Source organism: Carassius carassius, chromosome 8 (genome assembly GCF_963082965.1).
Source record: "Carassius carassius chromosome 8, fCarCar2.1, whole genome shotgun sequence".
In the NCBI taxonomy this organism is placed as follows: domain Eukaryota; kingdom Metazoa; phylum Chordata; class Actinopteri; order Cypriniformes; family Cyprinidae; genus Carassius; species Carassius carassius.
This window is the reverse complement of record NC_081762.1, coordinates 33,908,367-33,921,812: the sequence shown is the minus strand read 5'-3', so window position 1 is coordinate 33,921,812 and position 13,446 is coordinate 33,908,367. Positions and strand designations below refer to the sequence as shown.

Below are 13,446 nucleotides of genomic sequence, written 5' to 3'. Positions count from 1 at the left end.
GTGCCTACGGTGAAGTGCCTAAAGGGGAAGTGAGCCCACTAGTGGACATCCAGGGAAACAGAGACTAGACAGTGTGACATTACCCCCTCCTCCACGGAGCAGCTGCCAGATGCTCCACCCGAACCCAAGAAGAAACAAAAGACACAAAGAGACCAGGAGGGAGGTGGAGCGGCGGAGGACCAGGGGGAGGGATGGAGGGCCAGGTTAAATGGGGAAACAGAAACAAGAGAACCAGGTAAAATGGGGAAACAGAGACAAGAGGACCAGGTAAAATGGGGAAACAGAGACAAGAGAACCAGGTAAAATGGGGAAACAGACAAGAAGTGCAAACATAAAAACAAGGAGCCCAGGAGGGAGAGATGGACCGGCGGAGGATCGGGGGAGGGACAGAGGGCCAGGTCCTTAGAGGGGAACAGAAAGAAAGACAAAGACAAGAAACCCAGGAGGGAGGTGGACCGGCGGAGGATCAGGGGGAGGGACGGAGGGCCAGGTCCATAGGTGGAAAACAGACAGAAGAACAAAAACAAACCAACCACAAAACACAAGTCCAGGAAGGACCTAACGTGAAGCCCACCAGGGCGGAGCAGAAGACCACCACATTTGTGTGGTCAAGACAGAAGCCCACCAGGGCGGAGCAGAAGACTACCACATCCATGTGGTCGAGACAGAAGACCGCCAGGGCGGCGCAGAATACCACGACCTCTGTGCGGTCGAGACAGAAGCCCCCCAGGGCGGAGCAGAAGACCACCACATCCGTGTGGTCGGATTAACAGGAGAGCAAGTCTGGTTAGGCAAGTCTGAAACAGAGAACATGAACAAGTTAAGGGTAGCCTCCGTGGCCACGACAGGATCAGTCGAGCACTCAGAGAGTTCGGCTGATACGTGATGAGGCTCTGGAAGTTCCGCAGAGGCAAGGAAAGACTCTGGTAGTTCAGCCGAGACGAGGAGAGGCTCTAGTAGTTCAGCAGATATGTGGAGAGGCTCTGGTAGTTCAACAGAGGCTTGGAAAGGCTCGGTTAGTCCAGCAGAGACGTGGGGAGGCTCTGGTAGTTCCACAGAGACGTGGAGAGACTCTGGTAATCCCATGGTGTTTAGACTGGATTCCAGAAGATCAATGCTGACTTGACTCTGCTCATGAAGATCAATGGTGACTTGCCTTTGCCCATGAAGATAGTCGGTGACTTGACCTTGCCCATGAAGAACACTGGTGACTTGACCTTGCTCATGAAGAACACTGGTGACTTGACCTTGCCCCTGAAGATCATTGGTGACTTGCCTTTGTCCATGAATTTCACCGGTGACTTGGCTTGACTTCGGAGTGTCAACGGTGACTAGCCCTGACTCTGGAAGGTCAACGGTGACTAGCCCTGACTCTGGAAGGTCAACGGTGACTAGTCCTGACTCTGGAGGGTCCACGGGAACCTGACTCGACTCTGGAGGATCCACGGGAACCTGACTCGACTCTGGAGGGTCCACGGGAACCTGACTCGACTCTGGAGGGTCCACGGGAACCTGACTCGACTCTGGAGGGTCCACGGGAACCTGACTCCACTCCGGAAGGTCAACGGGAACCTGACTCGACTCTGGAGGGTCCACGGGAACCTGACTCGACTCTGGAGGGTCAACTGGAACCTGACTCGACTCTGGAGGGTCAACGGGAACCTGACTCGACTCTGGAGGGTCAACTGTGGCTGTCATCCTGTACAGAGGCGCTGGACAAGCAGCCATCTTGTGCCATGACTCTGAACCGGCAGTCATCTTGGCCAGTGGCGCTGGGCTGGCGGCCATTTTGGGCAGTGGCGATGGGCTGGCGGCCATCTTGGGCAGTGGCGATGGGCCGGCGGCCATCTTGGGCAGTGGCGATGGGCCGGCGGCCATCTTGGGCAGTGGCGATGGGCTGGCGACCATCTTGGGCAGTGGCGCTGGTCTGACGACCACCTTGTGCTGTGACACTGGGCTGGCAGACATCTTGTGCAATGGCGCTGGGCTGACGGTCATCCCACCGGAAGAGACAGGAGTGGCTGGGGCATCCCGCGGAAGCCGATGCTGCAAGTAGCACACGAATTCCCAGAACCCAAATGTGTCCAACTGAGCCATTTCTCTTTGAGGAACCAGGTCATCCAGCCCAGTATTAAAATAGTCCTTTAGGGCCGCATCATTATATGCCATGCCCTCGGCCAGGGACCAGAACACCTGTGCCATGGCACCCACCTCATTGCCCTCTTGGCGGGGGGTGGTCAACTTTAAATACTTTCCCTCCGCTCCACCATACTGGCTGGGGAACGGGAAACATCAAAAGACATACCGCTGGATCTAGTCTTGATGGAGTCCTTCTGTGACGATCACGACCCAGTAAGACACAGGGAGAGAGAGAGGTCCAATTGCAGATATGTTTATTGGGGTAATCCAAATCGTGGTCAAAAACAAGCCAGGGTCAAAACCAGAATGTAGTCCAAAAACAAACAAACAAAGAACAGGAAAGGAAACGGAACGGGAACTCGGAATACAAGGAAACTGGGAATACTGGGAATCTCTAGGATTTTGGATAGCATGGAGAAATAATCCAAAAATGTTTCAGCGGACATCTTGGGCATTGGCGCTGGGCTGGCATCCATCTTGCCTCGCGGCGCTGGGCTTACGGTCATCTTGTGCAGTGTCGCTGGACCTGCGGCCATCATAGGTAGTGGTGCTGGGCCGGCGGCCATTCTGCGCAGTGGCTCTAGGCTGGCGGCCATCTTGTGCTGTGGCACTGGGCTGCCGTCCATCTGGCCTTGTGGCGCTGGGCTGGCGGCCATCTTGTGCTGTGATGCTGGACTGGCTTCCATCTTGCCTCGTGGTGCTGGGTTGGCGGCCATCCTGTGCAATGGCGTTGGGTCGCGGCCATTCTGCGCAGCGGCGCTGGGCTGGCGGCCATCTTGTGCAGCGGCGCTGGCTCGGCAGTCTTGCGACTCCTCTCCCCTTTCCGTCCACAATGGTGAGATGGCGGCTCCCATCCGAACCCAGTGTCGACGGGGGCCATAGTGGAGAGTGATGCCTGACCTCCTCTCAATCACTCACTCCTGAGCAACCTCCCCTGGTCCCACGAAACACGACCAGGCGGGTACCCTCAAAACCATTTCCTCTATCCCGCTCAGTGGCTGGGGAGGAAGTATCAAAAAACATACTGCTGGATCTTAATGATGGAGTCCTTCTGTGGTGATCGCGACCAGTGAAACACAGGGAGAGAGAGAGATCCAAATGCAGGTATTTATTGAGGGGTAATCCAAATCGTCGTAAACACAAGCCAAGGTCAAAACCAAAAAAGCAGTCCAAAACAAACAAACAAAGGAAGGAACAGGAAAGGGAACAGGAAGACGAGGAATCTCGGAGGACAAGAAGACACTGAATATTCTCGGAGGACGAGAAGACTGAGAGCACGAAAGGTAAGGACCCCATACAGACAACATGGTAAGACAGATATTTATAGGGAGGCTAATGACAATTAAATGAATGCACCTGGTGCAATTAGCAGGAGTGCAATTACTGTGATGACAGGACAAGACTAGTGGAATACTAGTGCCTATGGTGAAGTGCCTAAGGGGAAGTGAGCCCACTAGTGGACACCCAAGGAAACAGAGACTACACAGCGTGACACATCACCCTTAGTTACTATTGCAAACTCGTAAAAAACAAACAGATTAGCTATCTGTCTTACAATGACAGCTGTCAGTGTGAAAACCTTGTCCCTATATATTTTTGATAAATTTTGGACACAGAAGGACCACCATTCAAGTGGGACTTAAATATGTCATTGAGGGATATATAAAAGATTTTAAAATAAATATTGTGGGTATTAATTTGAAAATGTGTGTGTTTGGAATTGGGGAGGGGCAAAAGTATCAATTATTATATTATTATTATTATATTAATTTATTATATTCATTTAAACAATTATTTTCAAACAATTATTTAAACTACTTTATATCAAATAAATATTTTTGGCTTTGGGCTAAAACAAAAAGATTTTCACCAGAGTACCACCTGCGTCTTCTTCTCCTATCCCATTTCTAACAGTGATCCTTTCCGTCCGGCGGTACACATCACTTTTGTACAGGTGCTGGTCATATAATTCGAATATCATCAAAAAGTTGATTTGTTTCATTAGTTCCATTCAAAAAATGAAACATGTATATTATATTCATTCATTACACACAGACTAATATATTTCTAATGTTTATTTATTTTAATTTTGATGATTATAACTGGCAACTAAGGAAAATCCCAAATTCAGTCTCTCAGAAAATTTGAATATTACGTAAGACCAATACAAAGAAACTATTTTTAGAAATCTTGCCCAAATGAAAAGTATAAAAATGAAAAGTATGAGCATGTACGGCACTCAATACTTAGTTGGGGCTACTTTTGCTTGAATTACTGCAGCAATGTTGCGTGGCATGGAGTCGATCAGTCTGTGGCATCTTCCTCTTCACAATACCCCATAGATTTCCTAGGGGTTAAGGTCAGGCAAGTTTGCTGGCCAGTTAAGAACAGGGATACCATGGTCCTTAAACCAGGTACTGGTAGCTTTGGCACTGTGTGCAGGTGCCAAGTCCTGTTGGAAAATGAAATCTGCAATTTCCAAGTTGGTCAGCAGCAGGAAGCATGGAGTGCTCTAAAACTTCCTGGTATACGGCTGCGTTGACCTTGGACCTCAGAAAACACAGTGGACCAACACCAGCAGATGATCTGGCACCCCAAACCATCACTGACTGTGGAAACTTTACACTGGACCTCAAGCAATGTGGATTGTGTGCTTCTCCTCTCTTCCTCCAGACTCTGGGACCCTGATATCCAAAGGAAATGCAAAATTTACTTTCATCAGAGCACATAACTGTGGTCCACTCAGCAGCAGTCCAGTCCTTTTTGAAGCGAGACGCTTCTGACGCTGTCTGTTGTTCAAGAGTGGCTTGACACAAGGAATGCGACAGCTGAAACCCATGTCTTTGTGTAGTGGTTTTTGAAGCACTGACTCCAGCTGCAGTCCACTCTTTGTGAATCTCCCCCACATTTTTGAATGGTTTTTATTTCACAATCCTCTCCAGTGTGCGGTTATCCCTATTGCTTCTACACTTTTTTCTACGACATCTTTTCCTTCCCTTTGCCTCTGTATCAATGTGCTTGGACACAGAGCTCTGTGAACAGGCAGCCTCTTTTGCAATGACCTTTTGTGTCTTGCCCTTGTGCTAGGTGTCAATGGTCATCTTTTGTACAACTGTCAAGTCAGCAGTCTTCCCCACGATTGCGTAGCCTACAGAACTATACTGAGAGACCATTTAAAGGCCTCTGCAAGTGTTTTGGGTTAATTAGCTGATTAGAGTGTGGCACTAGGTGTCTTCGATATTGAACCTTTTCACAATATTAAAATTTTTTCTTATTTTCCTTAGTTGTCAGTTATAATCAAAACTAAAATAAATAAACATTTGAAATGTGTGTAATGAATGAATATAATATACAAGTTTTACTTTTTGAATGGAATTAGTGAAAAAAAATCAACTTTTTGATGATATTCTAATTATATGACCAACACCTGTAGGTTGACAAGTTGAGAGGACAAATGGGTTGAAATTTGTATGTGTCATTTGTGTGAGAAAGATGTGTTTCACACAAGATCTGGCAACTGGGCAACCTTGGAATTTGTGGACGTGATTATTCATATGAGGTTTGGCCCATACAAATTATGGGAGTTTTTACCGGAATCAAATGTAGCAAACATATAAAATACGCCCAGTGGGATTTTTTAATAGAAAGATTAAAAATGTGGAAGAAATATGGTAACATGTATAAACATGATTATAGCGGGATAGAATGGTAGAATACGGAAGAATTCCAGAAAAAAAGGGAGGGTTGACAGGAAGTCCTATTATTTGTATGGACTCACTAACCTTAACGTTAGCTAGTTATAGCCAGAGATACCTTGCTAAAGCACAAGATGGCATTAATGTTCTGCTTGAGCAGATGAAAACTGTTAAATGTTTGGTGTCCTGGCACATGCCAGGAGAGAACCAAACATGTAACCAATCGTGGCAAATGCGGCACCCCAAAAGCAACTGGCAGTGGAGATTGTGTAGTTATCCTCTGACGGTGCCAAGAAGGAGCCCCAACTGTCTGTTGAAATTGTATGTACCTAGTTTTGAACTAAATTTAGTTTTTACTCTTTTGTTTCCTTTTCCCCATGGACAAGGTCCCACTGGGTACTTTGCCAATAGCAATAACAAAAGAGGAGAGACATGCTCCAGACATATGTTTATCAGGATTATCTGATGATATATCACTGAAATAATCAGTGTTTATTCATTTTAGATGGATTAAAGACATTTTGAGCAAACTTTACAGACATAATTATGGTTTTTAATGCACACTGTTGCAACCTTGATGTGCTTTCATGCCAATCTTGAATGAATGACTGCATGTTATTTTAAAGAAAAAAAAGGTTTCTCTTTACAATATTTCAATAAAATACAACATCCTCTCTAAATAGAATTTTTAATTCATTGATTCTAAGTCCCCTACTTTCATCTTCTCCCTTGTAAAGACCTAATTCTGTTCTGCTGTAAGTAGTGTTATGTGACTAACCTGCCACCATCTGTATGTCTCGTCTGAGAGTGTGCTGCTTTTCCTGGACATCAGTGGGTGGAAGGATTGGTTAAACCGTTCCATAAACCAGCTATCATTTTCATCATCAAGGTGAGTTATACAGTGTCGACAGGAACATGTTCTTCCTGATAAGCCCAGCACGGACTTGAAGAAGTATAGCGAGGGTTCTCTGAGTGTGTAACTGAACACAAACATTGAGAAGGTCATGGCACACAAAAGTCCTGTTAATGTGCGTATTTTCCTCTGGGTGAACCGAGACATTTTAAGTTTGAGTCTGTCTTTCACCCCAAAAGAATCCAAAGAGAAGCGAGGGATTTATTATGTATTCTTTGTTCTCCCACAAAAAAATAATTGAGAAAAATGAAAATATGCAATTATGTGATTATTCATTCTCCAGCAGGTGTCCACATTGTGGACAATGAAACAAATCCCTGAAAAAAAAATCCTTGCTAGATTAAAATCCCCAAAACATCATACAGTCCTCAACTGTATTCCATAACATTCTGAGATCTTTTCTGGAAGATCTTTCTGGACATATCAAACATCTGAGGACAGTGATCAGGATCCAGGTCAATCCAGGACAGTGTGATCAGGATGCTAGTCTTCTCTCTCCTGATACTAATCTTGTCTGTGTGATCATCTACCTAGAAAAGCAAACACAAAATAACTTTTTACTGCACACATTTAGATTTTTTTCCTAATAGCTAAGATACATTTCCTAAAATTAAGCCTCTTTTATTTAATCTTCAACCTCGTATAACAAAACTAAAAACTCTTTGTCAAAAAATGTTGTCATTGATCTAATTCAGTATTTGCTTTTAGCTACATGAATACTACAACAAAGCACCATTACACACTTTGAGATTTAAATAGTTTTTCTCAAACATTTAATACCAATTGCTACCTCAAATCAGAACATCCAAGTACACCAATAACAAATTCACTTTGAACTCTATCTTAAGGACTGTGAGCAACACACACAATGCAGAGTTTTGATCAGCAATATCCATTCCAAAGTATTTCCTGTATTTCCGATAAAGTATGATGCCTAATCCTTATCACTGCCTTCCATTGAAATAGGTCTGAAAAAGATAGTGGGTACATCTGAAACAGAAATACATCTTACCCCAGTTTTCACTAGCAATAGCAACACACAAAAATTGGTCAAGTGAAGTCACCATTATTTATATAGTGCTTTTAACAATACAGATTTTGTCAAAGCAGCTTTGCAAAAGGAAAAAAAAATGTGTGTAGTAATACAAAGGGACAACAGTTGGTCAACAAATAATTGAGGTAAAAGGTTGTATTGCAAAAACATTTTACTATAATTTTGTAGGCATGTATTCTTGTGTGTGTGTGTGTGTGTGTGTGTGTGTGTGTGTGTGTGTGTGTGTGTGTTCAATGGAAGAAAGAAATCCATACAATTTTAGAATGAAAATATGGTGAATAAATGATGGAAGAAGTTTCTTTGTCCCTTATATCTTGTGTCTAATGCAGCTTCTGGAGTAAAGTTGGTTGATTTTTTTTTCTCTATTACACAAAACACCTTGATTCAAATATTACAGGATCATAGTTTTGAGGTTTGACCAGTAAGTTGATGAAAAAACAATGAGTGGACTGGGTGAGCAGCTTAATATAGTAAAACCAGTAGAATGTGTACTTTATTCCAAGCAGGAGTGGTCAATACAGTGTGATTTAGAGTTACAACCATGGAGTTAAATCTAACTCCTCTTTGAACCCTGGAAAAAGCAGTAGCTTTACATCAAAAAAGCCCCTCTTTGTAGAAATCTTTGTAGTATTTACACCTTCCTTACATAATCAGTTAACGTTACCAAACTGATAATTTTCTCAAGTGGAAGGATTTGAATTGTGCATTGGAGTATAAATCAAAGAAACAAATGTAAAATAATAAGAACAGCCTAGGAAAAGTAATCAATATGCTAACGAGAATAGGTAAGTTTTGACCAGAGACTTAAAAACAGAGAGGTTGGGAGCCGTTCTGATCTCTAGAGGCATGGTGTTCCACAGACGAGGCCCTGCCACCGCAAAAGCACGCTCCACTCTACGCTTAAGTCTGACACGAGGGACTACCAGCAGCGCCTGGTCGTGGGATCGTCTGGACGGAATGTACGGATGAATAAGTTCAGAGAGATAAACCGGTGCTAGGTTGTGTAAAGATTTGAAGACAGAGAAGAATTTTAAAATCTATTCTCTGCCGGACTGGTAACCAATTTAAAGATCTGAGGATGGGAGAGATATGATCATATTTGCGACAATTATGGATGAGTCTGGCTGCAGCATTTTGGACTAACTGAAGACGGGAAATTTGAGAATCTGATATACCGCAATATAGTGAGTTGCAATAATTCAGCCGACACGTGATGAAAGCATGAACCGCCATTTCCAGAGTTATTGGAGTGAGAAAGCCTTTGATTTTAGATAGTAAGTGAAGTTGGTAGAAACCAGAACTAACTACAGATGAGATGTGTTTATCAAACTTTAAAGACTGATCAACAAGAACACCTAAGTTCCGCACACCTGTAGATTTAAAGGGAGATAGACTCCTCAAGTCTGGGCATGTGCACTGGGACCTTTCACTCGAAGCCATGCTACTGGCTGAAAAGTATACAGAAAAGTACTCATCAGTATCAGATTTTCCTGCACTATGCTGCTTTCCATGTGTCTCACCAAGAAATGAATTAGACACTTGCTTTCTGCAACACATGTAAAACTGCCTTTAAGTTGAAATGGTACTGCTGGCCCAATTTAAACCAGTGGGATGGTAGTCATGGATGCAAAAAAAAAGAAAAAAAGACATTAATAATAAAAATAAAAGAAAAACAAAGAGAAAAAAAACACCATGGTGAAAGTTAGGAATTAAGTCAAGTCACCTTTATTTATATAGCGCTTTAAACAAAATACATTGCGTCAAAGCAACTGAACAACATTCATTAGGAAAACAGTGTGTCAACAATGCAAAATGATAGTTAAAGGCAGTTCATCATTGGATTCAGTTATGCCATCTCTGTTCAGTTAAATAGTGTCTGTGCATTTATTTGCAATCAAGTCAACGGTATCGCTGTAGATGAAGTGACCCCAACTAAGCAAGCCAGAGGCGACAGCGGCAAGGAGCCGAAACTCCATCGGTGACAGAATGGAGAAAAAAACCTTGGGAGAAACCAGGCTCAGTTGGGGGGCCAGTTCTCCTCTGACCAGACGAAACCAATTCCAGTAGTTCAATTCCAGGCTGCAGCAAAGTCAGATTGTGCAGAAGAACATATTAATAATTATTAAGAATGAAAGGTCCCATGACATGGATTATTTTCTTTTCTTTAAATGCTTTTTAATGTTTCCTTAGGTGTACTTATATTGTTAGTATGATTTTTACATTTAAAATTTAGAAATAAAAAGCATTTTTTATATCCTGATATTAGCCCTCTGGCTTGAATGCTCTGTTTGAAGGGGCGTGTCTGCTGTGAGACTCCGAGGAAACGACAACTGTTGTGATTGGCTGACATCTTTGCATTTGAAATGCGTATTACATGTGGACCCCTCTCAAAAATATATATATATATATATATATATATATATATATATATATATATATACATACAGCTGTCGAGATTAACGAATCGTGGATTTGTTGATTATATAATTATTTTTTCGATCTTTTCCCATCACGTGAAAGGCTGCAGTGATGAGCATTGAGTAGACAGAGTCTGCTTATCGCGTGAATGCAGTCATCTCGTCATTATTGCAACACGTTTTCTCTCACAAAATGCTTTCACCACAACTAACAGCAAACACATGAATACAGTAAGAGCTTTGTTGTGCAGCATAACAGCGTCATTCATTATAACGGCAGTTTAAAAGGGAACGTTCTTTGATCGCTCTCTGTAGTTAAATCACAATTTAAATAACAGATTTGTTTCATGCTACTAAGAGAAACAACGTGAAGTTGATCGTTTAGTCACTGGCTTGATTCACTGATGCATAAACAGTATTAAACGATTTAGAAAGAAAGTCTGTGTGAACTTGAATAATTAGCTACACACCAGAAATCACTGATCACAGATCAGGCACTAATGAACAGGGTTACTCACTGTTTGTGCCGGTGCTGTCGATTCCATATCATAAAAAGTCTGTTTGTAACGCCTGTGCTGACATTGCGACTGAATTATATGTAAATATTTGGGCGGGCAAAGCAGAGAAAGGGGACGTAACATTTCTCTTTACAACGTCACAAAGAGGAGATTCCAGATCAGCCCGTTTGAGCTTCCATTTTCTCAGAGGCAGAGAAATATAGCAAAATCTCGATTTACACCGATTAAAATTTTTTGAAACTTGGGGACCACATGCTAGGGGAAGTCATATTAATGTTAAAAAACCTCAGAAAGTGAAATTTTCATGTCATGGGACCTTTAATAAGTTTCCAGGATTTTTTAATCTACATCTACAAACAGTACATTCATCTATTCTCAAAACCGCTTAACTTTCTGGACGGTTGCAAGATGCTGGTTGAAAACCACTTTTCCAATGTGATTAAATTATTTTTAACCCTTTGTACCAGGAAATGTTCCTTGTCTTTTTTTCTATTGTTTATAACCAGTGTTGGGCAAATTACTCTGAAAATGTAATCAAATACTGATTACTCCTTTTAAAAGTAATCACATTACTGTTCTGATTACTTTATTTAAAAATAAATTAGTAAACAGTTACATTACTAGTTAAGTTACTTTTTTCTCAAGACATTTATGAAGTCCCAACATACATGCTCCCAATACATATTCATTATTAAAGCAACAACATTCACAGAACACTGTTATTTTTAACTAAAACAAGCAGCTGCTCCATGCATAGTTTGGCAAGGCAGAATGCCAGCAAAGAGCGCTGCATTTATATTCTTTAAAAGACATCTCAGTTCATAGCAATCTCACAAAGATCTGATATAACACAATAAATATATTAGCTTCCATTGGTATGTTGGTTCCACTGTTATGCTGATGATACTCAACTATGTATCTCAATGAGAACAGATAAAACTTGAATGTGTTAAACATGTAAAAGATTGGATGAACAATAATTTTCACCTATCGAATTTGGATAAGACATATTACTTATTGGACCAAAAAAAGAGTACACAGAATCTCGTATATGACAGTTTGCAACTAGACGGATGTACTGTTAATTTCCTCTACAGTCAAAAATCTGGGTGTTATATTAGAAAGCAATTATCTTTGAAAATCATATTTGCCATATTACAAAAACAGCATTCTTCCATCTTAGAAACATTGCCAAGCTACGAAAAATGTTGCCAGTTTCTGATGCAGAAAAGCTATTTCATTCATTCATGACCAGACTGGACTATTGTAATCTACTGCTATGGTAGGTGGTTGTCCTGCATCTTCAATAAACAAGCTACGAGTAGTCCAAAATGCAGCAGCTAGATCAAAAAAATATGATCATATTAACCCAATTTTACAGTCGCAGCACTGGATATCTATTAAGTTCTCTATCAGTTACAAAATATTACTACTTAACCAAAAGGCCATTAATGGTTTAGCTCCTGCTTACCCAACTAGTCTTCTACCATGCTACAATCCATCACCAAAGTCACAAAACTTGGTATTGCCTAGGTTAGCAAAGTCCACTAAAGGAGGTAGAGCTTTTTGACATTTGGCTCCCAAACTCTGGAATACCTTTCCTGATAACGATAGGAATTCAGACACACTCTCTCTGTTTAAATCTAGATTAAAGAGACATCTCTTTGGCCAAGTATTCGAATAATGCATCTCATAATCTTGAACTGCAGTTATATCTGATCAAATGTGCATTATTAGTCTTTAGCTTGGTTTAAACAAATAATTTTTACTTGGTTGGAACAGCATTTAACAAACAGCATCTATTTGTTTCTCTGTTTGGATTTACACAAGATTTGTGTAAATTTGATTTTATCATAATAATTGCTTTTAATAGTGTTCTTCATCTGTTTGATTACGTCTTTAAAGGGTTAGTTCACCCAAAAAGGAAAATTATGTCATTAAACCCTTACCAGTCACCCCCGATTTTTTGGCATGGAGACAGAAATGACATACCCAAAATAAAAAGGTTTCTGTTCATGATTCTTTCTTACTAGATACATAATCAACATTTGTTCACAAAGCTGACACTTCAAAGTTTACTGTTCAGGAATCATAAATACTAAGACTATTATGATAATAGAGATATATATAAGCTCAAACATAAAAACAAAAATATGAAAAACATATTTTTTAAATGCATTAATAACATTTTTGATGTAGGAATTTTTTTTTTTGCACTAAAAATCTTTTATCTGCACTGTTGTTCACTTCATTGATTTGCACTCTATCCGCTATGTGCCTTGCGCTGCTTTATTTAACTTTATTCTTAATTTTATTATATGTCTTTTTTACATTCCCTTATTGTATAGTTGTATCTACATTTTATATTTGATCTAGATTTTTAGGCTCTACTGTTAATGTTATCTGTATGCACCGGGGGTCTGAGAGTAACGCAATTTCAATTCTCTGTATGTATGTACTGTACATGTGGAAGAATTGACAATAAAGCAGACTTGATATGAGTTTAAAAACACAGTGTAGCTAAAGCCACAAGTCTTCCAAAACTTCATTAGAAATGTCATATTCGAATCTGTAAAACTGTGAATTTTGAAAGGCCATGTCATGTATGTTTTTAGAGAAGGCTAATCAGATTGATTTATGGCATTTGTCATCTCTATAAGATCACACATGTAAACACTTCTGTGTGCTCTGACTGTGTGTTTGGCTTTGA

General features: G+C 41.1%; 1 protein-coding gene across 1 annotated transcript in view; it reads right to left on the bottom strand.

Moving 5' to 3' along the window:
• Window positions 1-7,041, bottom strand: part of LOC132145725 (CMP-N-acetylneuraminate-beta-galactosamide-alpha-2,3-sialyltransferase 1-like) — an 85,674-nt gene extending 78,633 nt beyond the window's left edge. Inside the window, exon 1 of the mRNA XM_059556946.1 lies at window positions 6,613-7,041. Coding sequence (XP_059412929.1) covers window positions 6,613-6,894 — 282 coding nt within the window. The 5' untranslated portion in view covers window positions 6,895-7,041. The remainder of the gene's footprint in view (window positions 1-6,612) is intronic.
• Window positions 7,042-13,446: the final 6,405 nt, after the last annotated feature.